Source organism: Magnolia sinica, chromosome 3, assembly GCF_029962835.1.
Source record: "Magnolia sinica isolate HGM2019 chromosome 3, MsV1, whole genome shotgun sequence".
Taxonomy (NCBI): domain Eukaryota; kingdom Viridiplantae; phylum Streptophyta; class Magnoliopsida; order Magnoliales; family Magnoliaceae; genus Magnolia; species Magnolia sinica.
This window is the reverse complement of record NC_080575.1, coordinates 117690553-117712282: the sequence shown is the minus strand read 5'-3', so window position 1 is coordinate 117712282 and position 21730 is coordinate 117690553. Positions and strand designations below refer to the sequence as shown.

The 21730-nt window shown below is 40.7% G+C and overlaps 1 protein-coding gene across 4 annotated transcripts in view; it reads left to right on the top strand.

Annotated features, from left to right (window-relative positions):
- The first annotated feature begins 271 nt into the window (after nucleotides 1–271).
- LOC131240924 (agamous-like MADS-box protein MADS1) overlaps nucleotides 272–21730 on the top strand; it is a 91310-nt gene continuing 69851 nt past the window's right edge. The window contains exons 1-3 of one of the 4 annotated variants that reach the window (XM_058239461.1): nucleotides 272–548; nucleotides 723–922; nucleotides 5302–5340. In XM_058239461.1, coding sequence (XP_058095444.1) covers nucleotides 741–922; nucleotides 5302–5340 — 221 coding nt within the window. In that variant the 5' untranslated portion in view covers nucleotides 272–548; nucleotides 723–740. Of the gene's footprint in view, nucleotides 549–589; nucleotides 923–5301; nucleotides 5341–21730 lie in introns of those variants that run through there. The other 3 variants (XM_058239462.1, XM_058239460.1, XM_058239463.1) reach the window with 3 other exon arrangements.

The window sequence follows — 21730 nt, the reverse complement described above, 5'->3', positions numbered from 1 at the left end:
GCAATCAAAATTCAATGGAAGAATCAGATGGTCAAGGTAATTCGATCAGAGTTTTTCCCTTGACTATCCACTGTCCATAATGGGGACCACAATTTGGACGGCCATGTCTGGTGTGCATTAATGCCACATGTACAACGAGAGAGTTGCCACAGTACTATGGATTGTGCCAAACCCACATCCTCTCTCTCTCTCTCTCTCTCTCTCTCTCTCTCTCCCCTCTGCTATGTTAGCTTGAGTGCAACTTAGCCCAACGTCTTATTCACCCATAAATAATAGCTTTCCTTCCAAAAGTCTCATTCCATCATTCATGAATGCAGGGCCTCAGTAAATAACAGGCCCTTCCTATCGATCTCTGCAGAGAGAGTAAGAGGTGACTGATAGACCGTCGTTTTAATGCCTATAAATACTCATCTCTCCAAAACCCATCCCCTTCTATTCTCTGCATCACTCTACTGTAGCCCCCTCCAAAACAAGAAAAAGTAAAGTAGAGAGAAATTCTCACCCCTCTTTTTGATATTTTACCCCACAACTTTCCCTTCTCAGTTTATGTAAGTAGCTATTCTAATCCCACCAACCCCTATCGATCTTTTCTGGTTTTGATCTCGACTCAGGCCTAACTAATTTTCTAATCTTAACTATCCTCCCTCCATTTTTGTTCTTTCTTGTGGCTTGTTTCGGCTTCCGTATTTCCGATCTTCTTTTCCGAATTGGGGAACGGATAGCCGCTGATACAAGGAGAGATGGGCCGTGGAAAGATCGAGATCAAGAGGATCGAGAACACGACTAACCGACAGGTTACCTTCTGCAAGCGCCGCAACGGCCTCCTCAAGAAGGCCTACGAATTGTCTGTTCTTTGTGATGCTGAGGTAGCCCTCATCGTCTTCTCCAGCCGTGGTCGCCTCTTTGAATATGCCAACAACAGGTATTATTATTATTATTAAAATAATTAAAGTTATTATATTATTATTATGATATTATTCCTTCTTTCTTGCATCTTATTTAAGATCCAATGAGATCTTTCTATTTATTTATGCTGTTAGGTCTGGAAGTATACTTTCAAGTCTGTTATTCTGTTTAGTAAGAGATGTGAATTGCTTCTGCTCTTATCCAAGGCCTCGTTTGTTCTCTACATCTAAATGGTAATGGAAACTGTTAGAAATCTATAGAGATTTTTCTTTAGATACTTACATGACAACATTTTGCTGTTTTAGGCCCAGATTCAGCTGCTCTGGTAGATTATTCAAGTACAAGGCAACACAACCTTATCATTTTTTATGTGCTTTTTATATATTAAACTTATCAAATACTAACTTGGGTATTTCTCTTTTTCTTTGTTGAATTTCCTTTCTTGGGTGAGTTTTCTTTTTCCTTTTTTTTTTTTTTTAAAAAAAAGAAAAAAGAAAAAAATTCTTATTTCTTTTTCCCTTCTTTTGTTTGTTTGTAGGGTAGATGAACAGATCTGTTGTATTAGAAAGTAATAAGGAGTTTTTAGTAAATATGCAATTGTAAGGAAATTATCCCTCCCTTGTATCTCCATTCTCTTCCTTCCTTGGTTTATGACATTGCCATTTTCTCTGTTATTTGCCTGCCTTTATTCCTACTGCTGTTTGTTACTTCTAAACCGCCTCCTTCCCTCTCTCTCTCTCTCTCTCTCTCTCTCTCTCTCTCTCTCTCTCTCTCTCTCTCTCTCTCTCTCTCTCTCTCTCTTTTCACGTCACCCCTCAGCATAGGAAAGCCTGCTACAAAGCTGTCACTCTCCCATTAGCCTACTCCTATGCCAAGGTACTCCTTCATTTGACACTTCCTTGGTAACAAGTCAGCTCTTTCCACATAAAACGAAAAGAAAACCAAGGAAACACACACAAGAATCATAGCCCAAATCTCCAGGGCTTCAAAAGCCAAGTTTAAACATGTTCTTCTATCAACCCAAAAGTTTATTAGGGTTATGGTTAGGTTTGTTTTTTTTAAAGGTCTCTCCCTGTGTTCAGACTCATATTGTGCTTTTACCGTTTTACCCCTATCAGATGCGATTAGGTCTTAAGGGTGGTCGTGTGAACTCACACATACGTGTGCAATATGCATACCCTTGGTGCGAATCCTGGGTCACGTCACATGCGATTTTTCTGTTCTACTATTCTGACAGAAAGGGATGTGACCATTATTTCATTCGGAGGACTACTCAGTGCACTTGCTTCACTCGTGGAAGAGATGCACACGGGTGCGAGATCCGGACCCCTCATTCGGCCACCCAAGTATCTAGATTCTACATCTAGATTAGATTTATAGGGTTGTCAGGTGGGCCACACGTGTAAACCCCAAGTAAACGGTTAAAAGAAGCTGGCAAACGGTCCAAGTTCTATGCATAACTTACCTATTTTAGATGAATAGATTTTAAAAGGGGAGTTATTTGCTACTCTGGTTAGCGAACGATGCTTGATACACAAGCACTCAGAAATGGTACACATGGCGTATATTAATCCAAATTAAACCATCCAAGTTGTGAGATAAAATTCAGGTTGGCTGAACAATCCGAATCTCTGACTCGTGGATGCTTATTTTTTGAAATAAGATCACTGGATATATATTTTCATCTCGGACTGTCCAATAAATGTTCAGAAATCAATATTTCATTAACTAAATAAGTGTAAATTTTTTTTTTTGTTCATAATACATCTAAACTGGTGCCCATAATTTGGACTGCTCAAATTGAATTATTTATCTGCCACGTAGGAAATTTCTGAGTAATTTTTAGTAGCCGTCATATCATCCATCACACTCTGCGAGAGTATCAAAGTAGTTCTCTTTCACAAAGACCTCTGTTACTTGCTAGGGTTTCTCTCTCAGTACTATACTTTGATGAACTTTCATGAAGTGAATTTCTACTGCATGGGTTTCTTCTACTTTCATCGGCAAGAGTTTTGAAGGTTATAAATGTATGGTAGAGAGCGTATATACACATGTATTGGTGTGTGTATATACACCAGTAAATAGGTAGAAGCGAAGGATGAAAGGATAGGTCTCTCCCTCGCTTTCTCCCTCTGGCAGAGAGAAGAGGAAGAGAAGGTACGTCCGACTGCGAGCCAATGGGCGTTTTGTACTTGGTGTGCTTTCGTGCATGGGGAGTATGCAACTTTGCAGCTGATCTGACAATGATAGATGCCCGCACAAGCTACAGGAGATAATTTCGATGGCAATTTAGTGATTATCGGGTCTTTCGAGGCGGGTTATAGAATGTATTTCGGGGATTTGCACTGCGGGTAAGGGAACAAGATTCTTACGTGTCGGGTTCGACCGCTGGCCAATCATATCGTCGGATCTCGTGCCAGCGTGGCAGTCCCCGACCAATCAGTGCTCGAGGAAACTAAGGTAGCAGGAGTGGGGCCTCGGAAATTGCTTATCATATACGGCCACGTCGAAATGGAGCACCTGACTGCCTGCCATTATTTATTTCTATTGCTTTGCTGTGCTAGAGTGTATTGCTATCTATACTCGTGCGGACTGATGTTGTTCACTTGGCACAAGTGTACCTCAATCGAAACGGCTCGTATTTTAAGACGAAGATGACGCAGAAGATTGGTCTGTTGGTGATGTCTGTCTAGTTGATGGCCATCTAATGGATAGATAGAATGCAAAATAGTCCACAGTTATATCAATGGTTAGGATTTGGACTGTGACCCATCTAATGGCAGATGCGCAGCTTGGAAAGTACGATGCTTAGAGTACTTGGCCTTGTTTGAAATGTAGAATATGCGAATAGTGGAGGTTTTGCTATTACTTTCGCTCCATAACAAGGCTTGCTGGCTGGTTGCTTGCCCACCTCTAATGTCTCCATTGCATGGGTGGCAATCTTCCAGATGATCAGAACTGTTTTTCTTATGGTCCACCACATGGACAGCCTACAGCGCAAAAATCACGGTGATAATTGGAAGCCATGCGGAAAAAAACCTCGTGTAAAACTCGATGACGCTGGCTCATGTAAGTTGTAAGCCTATATATTAACGGTCTTGATCACCTTGGACATGCGAAACTTGACGGTGGAGATGGAAAAGATGGAGAATGAAATGAACGGTTAAGCTATGAAGCCCATTTAAAAATTAAAATAAAAATAAAATAATAATAATAAAAGCTATGAAGCCCATTGCATTACCTATATCATCACCATTAATGCCTTAATGACCGATGTGCCATTCATCATATTATTTTTAATGAAAGTACGTACTTGTATTAATAACACCTTGACTCTGACTTGTACTTGTTCAGATTATTATTATTATTATTATTATTATTATTATTATCATTTTAAATTTCCTAATAGAATAATGAGGTTAATTAGACAGGAAAATCTAAGAAAATAATAAATGTATGGTTAGGTATTTATTCTCTAGACGTTTTAATTGAAATCATTACTGAAGATTTGGATTTCTTTGAGTACGTTAACTGAAGACTTCAAAGAAAAAAAGGACTGTGAACTAAGTATTATTTTGTTATGCTTGAGGTATAAGAGGTGCTTGTATGTATGAATCTAAAAATGGTGTCTAAGAAAGCAACCAAAGTTGTTTTGAAGGTTTTGATCTATGGTTAACAATCGTCTTCTTTGGGGAATGTACTATAAGTAGAGGAACATTTGAAATGGGTCCATTCAAGAGATGATTGGAATTATATAACTAATCAATGAATAACGACCGATCTAGAAGAAAGAATTGGCCTTGTATGATCGTCAGCCCCTACAATACATTGGATTCACGTTTTCAGTTTGCACGAGATTATTCTTTGGTTCAACGATCCGGAATGTTGGTATTTCAGGTCGCTGTGGGCCCTAAATATTTCTTTTTAAGAGGATACCATCCTGTCTAATAGGGCCTGCAAATGTGAGAAGATAAAGAGAACAATGATCCAATTCAATTGAAAAAAGGTCCAAGAATATTGTCAATAGACTAGGAAACTGTTAGGGTATGTTCAATTCCAGGTGGGAGTTTTTTCTTTTCAAAAGGCTGGATGTATATTGATATCATAAAGATGGGAGTTAGTGGAGCAGTGGTCTGTGTGATTGAATTATGAACACTTCTTGTACAAATTGAAAACTCAACCACATGCATATCCATAGTTTGATCGCCCTCCACCTTGTCCTTTCTGTTTGGGCTCAGTTTTACAAATTCAATGTACATTCTGATCTATGGTTCCATCCTCAGTAAGTGAACAAGCCTTCATGCCCTTCATCGCTACCTCAATCGTTATATTTTAGTTCTTCCTTTTATCTTCCTTTCACATTCTAAAATCTTGATCTAAGTTCCCTGCTATTAGTAGGCATCTCCAATTGGAGCTACTCTTCGGCTACTTCAGGTAACCCCATTCTTGATTCCATCCTTTTCTTTTTTCTTTTTTCTTTTTTCTTTTTTATATATATTTTTTTTAACCCCATTCTTGATTCCATCCTAAGTAATTGTTTTTATATATATATATATATATATATATATATATATATATAGAGAGAGAGAGAGAGAGAGAGAGAGAGAGAGAGAGAGAGAGAGAGAGAGAGAGATTCAATATACCCAGGAAAATAACAATCTTGTAGAATTTTTCATTGAGGTTTATTTGCATATGGCAAACACACAGCAAGCATTTCTATACTTCATTTGTCTGCTTTAATTCTATTGGAGACATCTATTCTTTTGGCTTGTAAAGTGATGTGGCCAATGATGTTGCTTTGATTGTGGCTATAATAAGGATAGTGATAATGATGATGACAATAACAATTATAACAGTTGCAAGTGCTATGTGATGATGATAGTTAAATTGATTAGTGGACCGATCTTTCCAAACATTACTCCAATGGTTGTTGCCGAGGATCTTGCCATGATAACCAATAATAAGAAAATTTGTGCGATGATGCTGGTGAAGGGAGTAATGAAAATTAGGAAATTTTGTATGTTGCTTCTTGATTTAATTGAAAGATGGCCTACATAGGTGAGCTGTAGGATTTGGCGGTCTACATAATCTTGGGACCTTCACACAAAGTTAAAGATGGATGGCTAATGTCCTGAGGTCCACTGATGCAGAGAGTGCTGTCTAACGTATGAAAACCTACAGTTGTTGGGAAAGCATCAGAATATCCCTTTATATAGGCCCTCTCACGCAAATCGATCAAGATCTCTCCGTAGGCTACCCCGCATCTCACAGGTCCCGTAGTTTGACTCACCTTATAGCCGTTTTGCATCTCACAGACCCCACCTTGTGGGCCACCCTACCCCAATGTGGAGATGCACTTGCATCCAGTGTTCGAGTTGTCGATATTGCTACAAGTTTCGCTGGCCGGAGATAAAGATATAATATCGTTATCGCTGATAATATTGGAGATAACCGGAAATGTGAAGGAAAATGAGAAAACATCGAAAAAATTGTATAATTTTTCAGCGAAACTTCAGGACATGCCTAAATACACATATATGGATATTTAGGAATAAAAAATTATAAATAGAATATATTACATAAAAAGTTTTCATTTAATGAGGACCCAAAAAGCATACACTGCCGTAAGAAATCACTCCAATAATGACACCTTATCTAAGCAATGAGACCATATTAGGTGTAGCATGTGGGCATGGCTTCACCCAATAGGATTTGGCCTTGATCAATGGTTTGTGACACCTTATCAACGGTTTGGATGATCAATAAAAGAATATGGTAGACCTTGACAAGTTTTCTAGGGATAGGAATGTGGGTGGCATCTGACTATAGGCCCACCTTAATGTATGCAGTGTATTGGTGAGACAGATCATTAGATTTGTCTAAGTAATGCCAAGATATATGTGTTTTATCTACATCATTCATATGTTTTTAAAAATTAATTTATGGCTTGGGCCAAAAGGTATGACTGATCCACATCTCAATTGGACCACACCATAAGAAACAGTGGTGATTGAAAGCCCGCCATTAAATACTTCCCAAGGCCCACTATAATGTTTATTTTCCATCCATCCTATTGATAAGCTCATAAAGTCCTGGATGAAAGGAAAAAACAAGTATCAGCTTTATCCAAAACTTTTATGACCTGCAATTTATTTTATTTTATTTTATTTTTATTTTATAATGGTGGGCATTCAATTACCACTGATTTATGTGGTGTGCTCCACATGAGATTTAGATCTGCCTAATTTTTTGGCTCATGTCCTAAAATGATTTGAAAAAAATGAATGAACGGTATGGATAAATACGGACATCATGGTGGGTCCTACAAAGCACCGTCCACTAGCTACTTGCTATAAGCATCGGTAGGCCGTGGGAGCGGATTAGATGTTACCCGATACATGTGGGTGTTATCATTACCATGTGGGGCCCACTATAATCCTTTTGGGAAATCAACTCCATTTATCCATTTCACCATATCATTTTAGGATAGTCTCAAAAATGAAGTAGATCCAAATCTCAAGTAGAACACACCAAGGGAAACAATACTGACTGAATCTTGCCATTAAAAACTTCTCAGGGGCCCACTGAAAGTTGGTAATTGTGTTTTCGCTTCATCCCAGTCCGTGTGACCTAAGCAAGAGATTGGATGGTAAAAAAACATTACAATAGCTCTAGGAAGTTTATAATGGGCCCTACAAAGTTTTTAATGGTGGGCATTTAATCACCATTGTTTCCTTTGGTGTGGTACACTTGAGAAGCGAATCTTCCTCATTTTTTTGGCTCATGCCCTAAAATTATATCCAGCAAATAAATGTACGATACTCATAAAATATAACACATCATGATGGGCCCGTACACCACACTACCAACTAATCCACTCCTAATAAAAGACCGCAGATTAGATACTGACAAGGTCAGTAGCCAAATCACTACTGAAGTGACGTCGCCAACCTTTGTGGACCCCACCATCATGCATGCGTTGTATCCATACCATCCAACCATTTGTAGAGATCATTTTATGGCATTAGAAAAAGAATGAGATAGATTTAAAGTTTAAGTGGACCCACCACAGAAAACCGTGGGATCAGTTACACCCACCGTTGAAACATTTATAGGGCCCACCATGATGTAGATTTTAGATCCAACCTATTCATAAGTTAACATAGACATAGATGAAGTGAAAAAAAACATATAAGCTTGATCGGAAACTTCTGTGGCCCCTAAGAAGTTTTGAACGGTGGGGTCCAATTGAACTTGAACTTTAGATCTATCTCATTAACTTTTTTCATGCAAGCTTGGTGACGTCAGTTCAGCAGCGATTTGGATATCAGTATCTAATTTGCGCTCCTTTGAGAAGCCATTCCATTTGAAATTTATGATTTATTTAAAAAAATGATCAACAATCCTCTTGTACAGGTACGAAATCCAAAAAGTTTCCCCTCTTCTTCCCTTTTTTCCCATCCCCCCCCCCCCCCCTCCCGGTTTTTTTTTTCTATTTTTGGGTATTTACGCAGTCTCTCGATATTATCAGCGTCAAAAAGGGGTTATTTGCGACAGTTATCTCGTGGCAGGGTAGGTAGTTACAACAATTTCTCACCGACAACTGTATTTTTCACAAAAAAATGATAAATTTGCCGAAAATTTGCCGATATTAGGAAGAGAAATGAAAGAAGTGAGTTTCGATGTCGTAACTTCGGTGACACCGATATTATCGGCGATATTATCGATTTCTCGCCGATAATATGAACACTGCTTACATCAACTTGTAAATTTTTTATTGGCAAGAAGAGGTTGTACATAGCATTTGGCCGATGGGCTCCAAAAAACTATAGGTCGCTTATCATACACGCCACTAGCTTGGGTGCTTTCCGATTTCAATAACTTTTGAATCTTCTATATGTAGGAAGCTTGAAACAAGCCCAAGAATTTTTTGAGATAGTTCCTAATGATTTTTATCCATAAAATAAAATGGCCTTCATTAAGATCTTTTATCTCAAAGTTCGAGAAAAGTCAATATATTTAGTCATCATCAATAGTTGTGCACCATTACTAGTGGACAAGATGTCGACTATATATAGAGATAGTATCAGAAAAGATCTTCAGACCACTTCATATATATAGACACACTCCCGTAGACATAAAATGATCTTCTTCATTCATTATGGATTCGAAAGTAGTGATGGTTAAGTGAAACCTCATATACAATGTTGTCTTGAAGATTACTTAAACCCATAGATAGTGATGGGGACATCACGCGCACATGCGCACTCACGCCACCCCCCCTATACGCGTACGCAAGAAGGAGAGCCCCACCATTGATCTGGATCGATGACGACGTCCATGGAGGGCCTCCTACCTAGAAGACGAAGTTTTGATTCAAAAAAGTGAGCCCGTTAGTCAAGAAAAACCCATCATGGGATCTCATGATCGTAACCCACTAGTTAGATTGATTTCATATTTTAGGTTTTGCTTATTAATGTTATTTAGAACATCATGAACGCTTTAGATTTCTTTGATTAGTTTTTATTTTGGTTTACTTCATCGCCTAGTAATAGGTTGCGTACATGGCGTAAATTTTGGGGTATAGGGTTTTCTTATAAATAGGTACCCCTTGTAGCTTTTTTAATGGATTGAAGATTAATAAAAATTTCACATTTTCCTACTCTTTGAGTTGTGAAGCCTAATTGGGTGCGAAACCCTCCCTTCATCAAAGGGTTAACAACCGTGGTGTGAAGCCACATCTATCCCGATTCACCCCCATCCATCATCATCTCTACTACCCATCTTCTACCATCCCTTCTTCTAATCTCACCCCATCATCTACACTTCGAATCAATTATCTATTGCAGTAATTCTCCTCCCCACAGCAAAATTTCAGAATCTGGCCCTACAGGAGGGCTGAAACTTCGGTAGAGCACCACGCACATATCTGATTGTATTTTGGGGTGTTTTGGGGGCTGGGACAGCAGCACCTTGCTAGACATCCAGGTGGGCTGAATGTCCAGTAATAGGCTGACCATCTGTTCACTCCCCAAGTATAGGGTTGTGATGTAGTAATAAACTCGGTAAGACCGAGGTCAAATCCACAGGGATTGAAACTTGTACGTTGTCTGAAACCAAGTAGAACTAGAACTAGACTAAGAGGTGATCTAAACCAAATAGAATTTAAGGAATAATTTGTGGAATAATTATCTACTAACTTAAGGAATTCAAAGGAAGGAAACTAGGGATTCAGAGGATCCACTTGTAGGGATCAGGGAGATCTTATGCCTGCATCAAGATTTATTGAATTTAAACTGAACTGACTTGATCTGGTTTTCAAGAGATGAAAGGTATAAGAATTAGAATGGATTCCATCATCTAACCATGCCCAGGAGACAAAGTAAACAACAGGATTAAACTAATTATCAACCAATCAACAATGCATGAAAGTTAGGAAGGGTACCGTCATCCGACCATGCCCATGAGACGATGGTGAACAATAGGGCTTCCTGACGTCATGAACATAAAAGGAGAGGAACATGCTCAAAGCTATCACAGATCCATTATAATTTCAGTCACAATAGACCATTAAAAACTAAAAACATCCCTTAATAATTAAACCACAATCAAGCTCAATTCACAATTAAATAATTAAATCAACAAATAGAGTCTCCCATCTCACTACAAGCTTCACCTCTTAGCCCTAGCTAAGAGGTTTAGCCCGACATGATTGGGCTTGATCTCTCAAAAATGAATAAAAGAATTAGAACCTTCAAAAACACATCAAAAACTCTGTATCTTCTCTCCCTCTCTTTCCTTTACAATCGTCCAAGCTCCCAGCTTGCTCCCCGTCTTTTCTGTCTTTCCCTTCTTCACGTTGGCCAAGCTCCCTTTTAAAGACCAAAAGCCCTCACCGGAACTGATGTGGAGTCCTTAAAGTATTAGGCTGCGGAAGCAGGAGAAGCTCGGTCGTGAAGTTCCGCACTTCATGCAGAAGGTTTACGCAGCAGGGAAGAAAAAAACAATGCATCTGATCTGCATTGGGCCTAGTTTTTGTAAAACGAAATCGTCCCTATGGATAGTTTTTATGTAGCTTTCAGATGAACGGTCTGGATTACTGGTCCGAAGCTTATCAGAATCACACAATCAGCCAACAGCGGCCGTTTTTTTCTCGGGCACGCGCAGGCTACAAACAGGACTCTTGCGCTGATGCTTGGTGGAGCACCTGATCGGCATCAGAGAATAAATCCATACCGTCCATCAACTCCTTCGCTTCATTCCAGTCAGACATGGAGTATTTTTGATTTCTGATGATGTGTCCCACTAAATCTGGGCTTCAGCCGACCGACTGCATTTGACCAAAACTCTTCTGAGTGTGTGTGCATGGGTTTGGAGGAACTCCTTTTGTACGGTCGGTTCGCCCTTCTGGAACGAATGGACGGCTTGGATCGTCCTGATCAGTTCAGATGGTCGTCCAACATAATTTTTCGCAAGCTCCGTTGCGAAACAAAGCTTTCAGAACTCTGTTTTCATGATCGGTGGGCCTATGATCAAGGTGTTTAGGACAATCCGATCCATTCATTGGAATGCACTCGAAAAATCACTCGAAAAGGACTATTTTTGAACTGGAATCGGTGTGGCCCATACGATCTTCTGAGCTACCGTTCATCTTGCGTGCGGTTAAGATCTTCACCCGTATGCTTGCATGAAGGAGAAAGGAAACCTAGGCGTCGGTTTTGGCTAACCCTTGGAACGAGTGGACGACTTTGATCATCACTCCGGGCGTCTAGTGGGGCCCACAAGCCAGAATCGCAGCTGCAATGTGAAGACGCTGGAGCTTTTTGAAAATTTGAGAATATATCGGTCAGTGTAACGCTGACCGATTGGGACACTAGCGGTGCACGGCGAGTGCATGCACATTGTGCACGTGCATTCTCTTGAGTGGGGTCCACTGAGATTTTTGTGAGAAATCCGTTCCATCCATCCTTTTCCTCATCTACTTTAAGGCGTTGATAATGAAATTTAAGTATATCCAGATAACAGGCGGGCCTCAAATCAAGATTTTAGGGGCTGATCTGTCCGTTGGGCCACTTCTGAAGGGATCTGAAGGTTGAAATTCACCGTGTCCGGTTAATTTGTGGGCCCTTGGCCATGTATAAAGTTTTGAGCTGAACGGGTGGTGGGAACCTCGTGATCTTGCATTCTGGCTGACTTTCAGGCCGCTTGAGCTTTAGTTTCGCGATTTCCGTGGATCCCTGGCGTGTAATTCCGTTGATCTTGGTCCCCTGGAGTCCGTCGCTTGCCTTAAGTGACTTCAGAGGGTCAAATCTCAGCTTTTAGCACCTTGTTTCAGTCCAAGCTCGTACATACACCCTGTATCATAAACACAATTAAGATGAGCAATTAAACGGTACCATGTTCATAGATCCAGGCAATAACTAGGTCTGATATGCAATATTTGACCCTCAACACATACACGTGCGGCCGAGATCACATGCATATGCGTTTGGGTCATTATTGTTGTTCACACATGCGGTACTTCTCTGGTTCGTCTCTCTCCTCTCTTTCACTCCGCTTTCACCTAAAATCCCTAAACCTAATCCTAAATTACTTAAATCTCCAATTTTACGCCCCTTTTCTTATCCTAGGGTTCTTTGATTTGAAATTGGTGAATCTCTTAGATTAGGGACTGATTACTACGCATGTGTGGATGATTATTTCTTATCTTTAAGTATTGTTTGATTTATAATTTTTATTGATCCAACCCTATCATGTATAGGCCTGGACCTGCATAGATTCCCCTTAATTGGATGTTTGGACTTTCATGGGGGATATGGAATTTGTGTAATTGTTTCTGAACTAACGTGATCTTAAGCCTGAAATCTCGCATATCATATTTAATTTTCATGTCCTGCATCAAATTTGGTATCAGAGCCTAGGGTTCTTGTAGGGGAATTTATTACATGGTTATTTATGTCCATTACGCATCAATTCTCATCATATATTACTGTTTAAAGGTCCATAAACCCTAACATAAGTTGCTGAAATTTTCTGTTATCCCCTTATTTGAAGTATTTTAGAAATTAACTTAGTTTTTTATTTCTAGGTTTAGAAACTTTTCTTTTCTATTTTTTAGAAACTTTCTTAATCTGCTTTTAGAAACTAATTTCCTTTCCTTTTTCTTTTATAAAAACTAGTTTACTTTCCTTTTTCTTTTTTAAAAACTAACTTACTTTCTATTTTTAGAAACTTTCCTTTTTCTTTTTCTTTAGAAACTAGGTTGTTTTTTTTTTTTTTAAGAAACTTTTTTAATTTTTTAATTTTTAGAAGCTTTCTTAATTTGTTTCTTTAGAAACTTTCCTAATTTGTTTTTAGAAACTTTCCTTTTTTGTTTTTAGAAACTAGGTTACTTTTCTTTAGAAACTTTCCTAATTTGTTTTTTTTAGAAACTTTCCAAATTTGTTTTTTATAGAAACTTTCCTAATTTGTTTTTCTTAGAAACTTTCCTTTTTTGTTTTTAGAAACTAGGTTGCTTTTTTTTAGAAACTTTCCTAAGTTGTTTTAAAAACTTTCCTTTTTCATTTTTAGAAACTAGGTTGTTTCTTTTAAAAATTAAAAAAAAAAATGTTATATTTTGACAACTATATTGTTGAATTTTGTTTGTTACCCTACACTAAACATGGAACAATTGCAAGAGTAACTAAACAAGCTGTCCCAACAATTGGAGTTTATGATTAAGCGCTTGGAAATGGACCACTACTTAAAACAACTTGATGTGTGCATTACCCGACTAAAGACCATCGCCTGGAGAAACCCCATCATTGGGGTAGATGTCCCATCTCAGGCGGGTGGCCTGGTGGATAGACCAATGAATAGAGTTGGTAAAGGAATCAATTATGGGTGTGCACTTGTGCACCCACCCTATGAGAGACATCAAGACCACTATTTTGAGGGGTACGACATGTACAGCCTTGTAGCTGGAGAGAATGCACCAGACGCTAGTGTAGAGTTACCCACTGAGGCCATTTCGATAATGGGTGAGTTATGTGATGTCTTTCCTGATGATCTACCAAATAAGTCTCCCCCTAAGAGGGATATAGAGCACACCAGAACATGGGACACCGTAATACCTACAGTCGAGTTTGCGTTTAATAATTCTGTCGATAGGTCCACAGGTTTCAGTCCTTATGAAGTCGTTTCTGTTTATAAACATGAAAAACCTATTGATCTTATCCCTATGTCACTGTCCTATAGGGTGTCAGAGCTTGTGGAGTCTTTTGCGCATCACATTCATTCATGGCATCAAGAAATCAGGCAAAAGATCACTACTAGCAATGAACATTACAAATTTTCTACAAATCAACATAAACGTTTCAAAGAATTTAATATTGGGAATCTGTGATAGTCCGCATCTGGCCCGAACGGTACCCTCCAGGGGCCGTTCGTAAGTTACACGCGTGTAACGCTGAACCCTTCAAAATTATAAAACGAAACGGTCTCAATGCGTATGAGGTAGATCTTCTACCTTCTATGAAAATTAGTTCCACATTCAACGTGGAGGTTCTAGTTACTTTTCAGGGGACCATTAATACTTTGTCTGACCCTTTGCCTACCCGTCCTCATTCTCCATATTTATCTCTTGAACCATGGCCTTTTCCCAACCCATTTTCCCAACCTCTACCTCCCATACCCACGTTTTCTGACCTTTCTTTCCAGCCTCTACCTCCCATACCTACCCTTCTCGACCCATTTTTTCGACCTCTACGTCTCACACCTACCCGTCCCGACGTATTTTTCCAGCTTCTACCTCCCATACCTACTCGTCCCGACCCATTTTCTCAGCCACTACGTCTCATACCTACCCTTCTCAACCCATTTTTTCAGTCTCTACCTCCCATATCTACCCATCCCGACCCATCTTTCCAGCCTCTACCTCCCATACTCATCCTTCCCGACCCATTTTTCTAGTCTCTACCTCCTATACTTAACATTCACACACCCAAAAAGAAAATAAAGGATATCCTGGACTATCAGATAGTTTCAATGTCGGACGGCGGGTTTCAGAAGTACCTAATCAAATGGAACTCACGCCAAGCTTCAGACAGCACGTGACTCACTAAGGAGGAGCTTTAGAGACTTGATCCTGACATCCTGGAGCGGTTTAGGAGTTTTATTTCGTCAGTAGCGAAATCTTCGCAGCTGGGGAGAATTGATGGGGACATCACGTACACACGCGCACTCATGCCGTCCCCCCTACGTACATCCGCCAGAAGGAGGGTCTCACCGTCGATCTGGATCGATAACAACGTTTAAGAAGGGCCTCATACCTAGAAGACAAAGTTTTGATTCAAAAGAGTGGGCCCGTTAGTCAAGAAAAGTTCATCATGATCTCATGATCGTGGCCCACTAGTCAGATTGATTTAATATTTTAGGTTTTGCTTATTAATATTATTTAGAACATCATGGATGCTTTAGGTTTCTTTGATTAGTTTTTATTTTAGTTTACTTCATCACCAAATAATAGGTTGCGCACATGGTGTGAGTTTTGGGGTATAGGATTTTCTTATAAATAGGCACCCCTTGTATCTTGTTTTTAATGGATTGAAGATTAATAAAAATTCTCTGTTTTCCTACTTTCTGAGTTGTGAAGCCTAATTGGGTGCGAAGCCCTCCCTTCATCGAAGGGTTAACTACCGTGGTGCGAAGCCACATCTATCCCGAGTCAGCCCCATTCATCATCATCTCTACTACCCATCTTCTACTATCCCTTCTTCTCATCTCACCCCATCATCTACACTTCGAATCAATCATCTATTGCAATAATTCTCCTCCCCACAGCAGAAGTTCAGAATCTGGCCCTATAGGAGGCTCAAACTTCGGCGGAACACCATGCACAAACCGTACATCGGATCGAGCAGAGATTTGGGAGTTTTGGAGTCCATCTCTGGCCGACCAGGGCCAAGGTAGCATTTTTCTGAATAGTGGGCCTCACACATGTGCGGCCGAGATATCATGCATGTGCGTTTGGGCCATTATTGTTGTTCACGCGTGCGGTACTTCTCTGGCTCGTCTCTCTCCTCTCTTTCACTCCGCTTTCACCCAAAATCCCTAAACCTAACCTGACACAGGGATGAACATGATGAGGATAACTACTCCGAATCCATGGAGCTTCTTTGGACTCCTCACAGAGACTTCTCGAATCCACAAGGAAAGAAAGCAGAAAATAGAAATAAATTCTAAGAAATTTGAAATTGATTAATTGATGAATAAAAACGAGTTCACAACCCTTTAAATAGGGGTACTAAGTAATGGGAAAGAAATCATAATCAAACTACAACTCAAACTCCTAGAATCCGCGACTTACTATAAATAGTAAACTTAATATTTATAGACGGTCGTGATGTCTAGTAGGGCGCAAGGTTTTCGGCCAAAAAAGTAAGTGTCCTATTTGGCTTCACCAAACCGTTCTCCTAATTATTCTAAGCTCTTTTCACGTTGGTCGCAACTCCTAAAGCCCGACGGATGAAGAGTTATAATCAAACTAAAACTTACTATTTATAGTAAAAACAAAATTAAAACAGGGAAACGACCGTCGATCCAGGGGTTTTTCACAATTTTGGGCTGCGCAACCCAGCATAGCTGGGTTGGTTGGCTTCAGTAGCTCGTTTTACCCCAAAATTATATATTTTACATCAGTTAACTCATTTTGGATTGCAAGATACGCCCGATTTAAGGTTCGATGGTCTGGATCTGTCGTCGACAGGGCCTTTTCTGATCCATCTTGGCCATGTAACTGTCTGCGACCCGCTCTACATCAGTTTCCTCCACTTTAAAAGAACTCATCCTCGAGTTCTCGTCATGCTTTGGTTCATGATACTCGGTCAGGTCCGCGACATTGAAAGTCTGTGAGATTGTCATGTCATCTGGAAGATCAACAACATAAGCGTTGTCATTAATTTTTCGGATGATTGGTACCGGTCCAATCTTTTTATTTTTCAACTTGTTGTACGTCCGGGTGGAAAATCTCTCTTTGTGCAGATGGACTATAACGCGGTCGCCCACCTCGAACACTTTTTGTCACCGATGCTTGTCCGCTTATTCCTTATACTTCTCGTTCGAGGCATGTAGCTTGGTCTACACTTCTGCATGGATGCCCATGATCTTGTCTGCCATATGTTTTGCTGTAATGCTCGTGCCTGGGTGCTTGGGCAGAGGGACTAAGCCAAGTGTGTGGCGAGGCACTCGTCCGTAGATAATCTGAAACGGTGATCTCCTTATCGAGCGGTTCACCATGTTGTTGAATGCAAACTTTGCTTGAGACAATGCCAAATCCCACTGCTTCAGTTTTTCTCCTGAAATAAAGTGAAGGAGGTTTTCCAACGTGCAATTCACAACTTCGGTCTTCCCATCAGTCTGTGGGTGGTAAGCACTGCTGAATTGAAGTCATGTATCGAATCGATTCCATAAAGTTCACCAAAAGTGCCTAATGAACTTTGTGTCACGATCGAAAGTAATGATCTTGGGGACCCCGTGTAGCCGTACGACCTCCTTGAAAAATAAATTCGCCACATGTGTTGCATCGAGGGTCTTCTTGCATGGGATAAAGTGCGCCATCTTGGAGAAACGATCTACCACCACGAACAACGAATCCATGCCGCATTGTGTTCGTGGGAGACCAAGCACGAAGTCCATTAATAAATCCTCCCAAGGACCGTTAGGCACAGGTAACGGGGTGTAGAGGCCCGTATTTTAAAATTGCCCCTTGGAGGTCTGACAAACATAGCAACGTTGTACGAATTTTCCCACATCGCGTACTAATTGCAGCCAGTAATACTGTTCTTCCACAAGAGCTCACATTTTGTGTCGCTCCAAGTGTCCACCGAGGCCACCTCCATATAGCTCCTGAATAATCTGCTCCCTCAGAGAACTTTGGAGGATGCATAATCGATTCCCTTTGAAGAGAAAATCGTCCTATATATGAAGGTCACTGGGGTGACCTTCTTGGCACTTCATCCAAGAATCTTTGAAGTTTTCATCGTTGGTATACAGCTCCTTGAGGCAGTCGAAGCCGACCACCTCGTTGCTCATCGTAACAAGAAGTGACGCACGACGGCTAAGTGCATCAGCCACCTTGTTCTGCTACCCTGACTTGTGCTTCAGAACGAACGTGAATTCCTGTAAAAATGTAACCCATCTAGCATGCACACGATTCACGTTAGTTTGACTATTAATAAACTTTAATGCTTGATGGTCAGTATACAAAACAAACTCTCTTTGAATTAGATAATGTCGCTACTGTCGCAGCGCTTAAACAACTGCGTACAACTCAAGCTCATAAGTCGACCACTTCTTTCGGGCTTCGCTGACCTTCTCGCTGTACAAGGCTACCGGCCTGCCCTCCTGTGATAATACTCCTCCAATTCCGACGTACGAAACGTCACACTTAACCTCAAACAATTTGTCGAAATTAGGAAGCACAAAAACCAGTGTTATAGACAAACGATGCTTGATCTTATGAAAGCTCTTGTCAGCTTTATCGGTCCACTGAAACGGTCCTTTTTTCATGCAATCTGTTATAGGCGTGACAATGGTGCTAAAATCTCGCACAAATGATGATAGAAAGTCGCCAACCCGTGAAAACTCTCACTTCATAAATATTTGTCGGGATCAGCCATTCCCTAATAGCTCACACTTTTTCATCGTCCACACGAATGCCTGGGGATGTTACAACAAATTCTAAAAATAACAGGCTGTCAGTTAAAAAACTACACTTCTTTAAGTTGAGGTACAACTTGTTAATTTGTAGGACCTGCAACATCTGCCCGAGATGTTTCTTATGCTCCGCCTCATCCTGGCTATATATCAATATGTCATCAACATATAATATCACAAATCGGCCAGTGAAAGGTTTTAGAACTTGATTCATCAAACGTATAAAAGTACTTGGTGCGTTCGATAGGCCGAAGGGCATGACCAGCCACTCATACAACCCTTCCTTAGTCTTGAATGCCGTTTTTCACTCATCACCAGCTTGAATACGAATCTGATGGTACCCACTCCTTAGATCTAGTTAAGAGAATACCTTGGCCCCTTCTAACATATCGAGCATGTCGTCCAACCATGGTATTGGGAACCGATATTTGATGGTAATTTTATTGATTGCCCGACTGTCGACACACATGCACTAGCTTCCATCTTTTTTTGGCGTTAATAATGCTGGTACGGCACATGGGGTCATGCTCTCTCTCAAGAGACTCTTACGGATCAATTCCTCCACTTGCCCCTGAAGTATCTCACACTCCTTCGGACTCATCTGATAATGAGGGCGGTTGGGCAGGCTAGCCCCACGAACGAGGTTTATATGATGTTGAATGTCCCTCATGGGGGGCAATCCATCAGGTAAATCCTCAGGCCAGACTTCTTTGAATTCGTTTAGCAACAGTCTTAAACTTGAAGGGATGTTTGAGGATTCCTCTTCCTCGCCCTTCACCACTACAGCGTATACCTCACCGGTTTCCTTAGATTCCTCCATAAAATTTTGAATGGTCAAGAGGGAACTCCCTTCTACTTTAGAGGCTTCAGGGTGGTTCTCTGGTGCCATAGGGGTAAGGATTATTTTTCGACTATTCTTGACGAATACGTAAACATTATCTCGTCCCCTATGGGTCGCATCACGGTCCGACTGCCAGGGTCAACTGAGTAACATATGACAAGCTTCCATATCGACCACGTCACAAAGTATTTGATCCTTATAATTTTTGCCAATTGAAAACGAGATAGTGCATTACTCAGTTACCTTGGTCTCATTCACCTTTTTTATCTAGTCGATTGAGTACGGGGAAGGATGTTTCATCGTTGGTAGGCGCAACTTGTCCACCATCACTCTCGAGACGATATTCTCGCTACTACCACTGTTTATGATTACATCACAGACCTTTCTGTTGACGGTGCACCGAGTACGAAATATATTGTGTCGTTGTGGATGTAATTCCTTTCGTGGGGCATACAGTAATCGCCTCACAACTAGAAATTCGCCATGATCCTCGCCCGTCATTTCATCGCCACCTACTATTTCTTCAGTGATTTGTTCATGTTCATCAAAGCGATGGTCTTCTTCTACGGCCTCATCTTCAGTGCCCCCTTCGTTTATAGTCAAGTGTGCTGCGAGACGTTGAGGACAAGTATTTGATCAGTGGCCTGGTTAGCCACAGCGGTAACAATTGTTCGACCTTGGCCGAGCATAAGGATTTGGAATCCTACTCGAACCCGCTGTTGTGGGTGCTGCACGTTGAGGTCTGGATGAGCCGCTCCCCGTATCACGGTTTGCGGTTGTAGGAAGTTGAGGTACTGGGTCTTTTCGTCGTGGCAGCACTGGATCCTCCGTGGGACCCGTCATGGGGTGACGAGTTGAAGGATATGGACAAGCAAGAGCTCTTGCAAGTTGTGTTTCTGCCCTACCCGCCAATTGAACTGCTTCATCCACAGTCCTGACTGGGTACATCTGAACTCAGTTTTGAATTGTCAGTCGCAACCCACCTATAAACCGTGCCACTTTCTGTGACTCAGATTCTGACAGATCGTTTCATATAGCCTGCTGTTGGAATTCTTCAGTGTAATCTGTGACTGTTCAATTTTCTTGTCTGCAATTTTGATATTACTGGAATAATATCTGCTCATAATCACTGGGGAGAAATCGGGATCGAAGAAGACGTCTCATCCGTGGCCATGATGAGATGAGCACCTTGTTCTGGCGGGCTCGTGAGAGTTGTAATTGTTCCCACCATACAGAAGCACCAGATTTTAATTTAAATGCTACCAATTTTATTCTTTTATGATTTGGCATGTCCTTGTAATCAAAATATCTCTCTACTTCGGCTAGCCAATCGAGAAAATCTTCTATACGTAATAAATCGTTAAAACGAGGAAGTTCAGCCTTACCTCGATAGTCTCTTTCAGCACAATCTAGATGATCACCTCCATGGATTGGTCGTCGAGCAAAACCCTCATTAAGGTCCTCGTCGTTAAAACTTGAATCATCTGGTGTAGCCCTACGGTCTGCAACTAGTAGTACTCTACGAAAATCGGGATTGCATCGTACAGCAAATATGGGTGGTGGAGCCACCATGGGTGGGGGAGCAACCAAAGGTGGTGGAGCACCGCCTAGGGCTCGGGGCGGGTGTAGCGCATTCACAAGATGGTCGAGAGTTGCCTGCAGCCCTTGCATGGTCAACTGACTCTCTCGGTGGAAAGCTTCCATTCTTTCCGAAAGATAACGAATCCCTAGATCACCGTCCACAGGATTTTAATTCATACCTTCATTATTTGCTATCGGCCTGAGAGGAATCCTCGCTTTAATACCAATTGACGCAGGGATGAACGTGATGAGGATAACTACTCCGAATCCACGGAACTTCTCTGGACTCCTCCCAGAGACTTCTCGAATTCACGAGGAAAGAAAACAGAAAATAGAAATAAATTCTAAAAATTTTGAAATTAATTAATTGATGAATAAAAATGAGTTCACAACCCTTTAAATAGGGGTACCAAGCAATGGAAAAGAAATCATAATCAAACTACAACTCAAACTCCTAGAATCCGCGACTTATTATAAATAGTAAATTTACTATTTATAGACAGTCGTGATGTCTACTAGTGCGCAAGGTTTTCGGCCAAAAATAGTAAGTGTCCTATTTGGCTTCACCAAACTATTCTCCTAATTATTCTTAGCTCTTTTCACGTTGGGCGTAACTCCTAAAGCCCGACGGATGAGGAGTTATAATCAAACTAAAACTTACTATTTATAGTAAAAACGAAATTAAAACAGGGAAACGACCGTTGATCC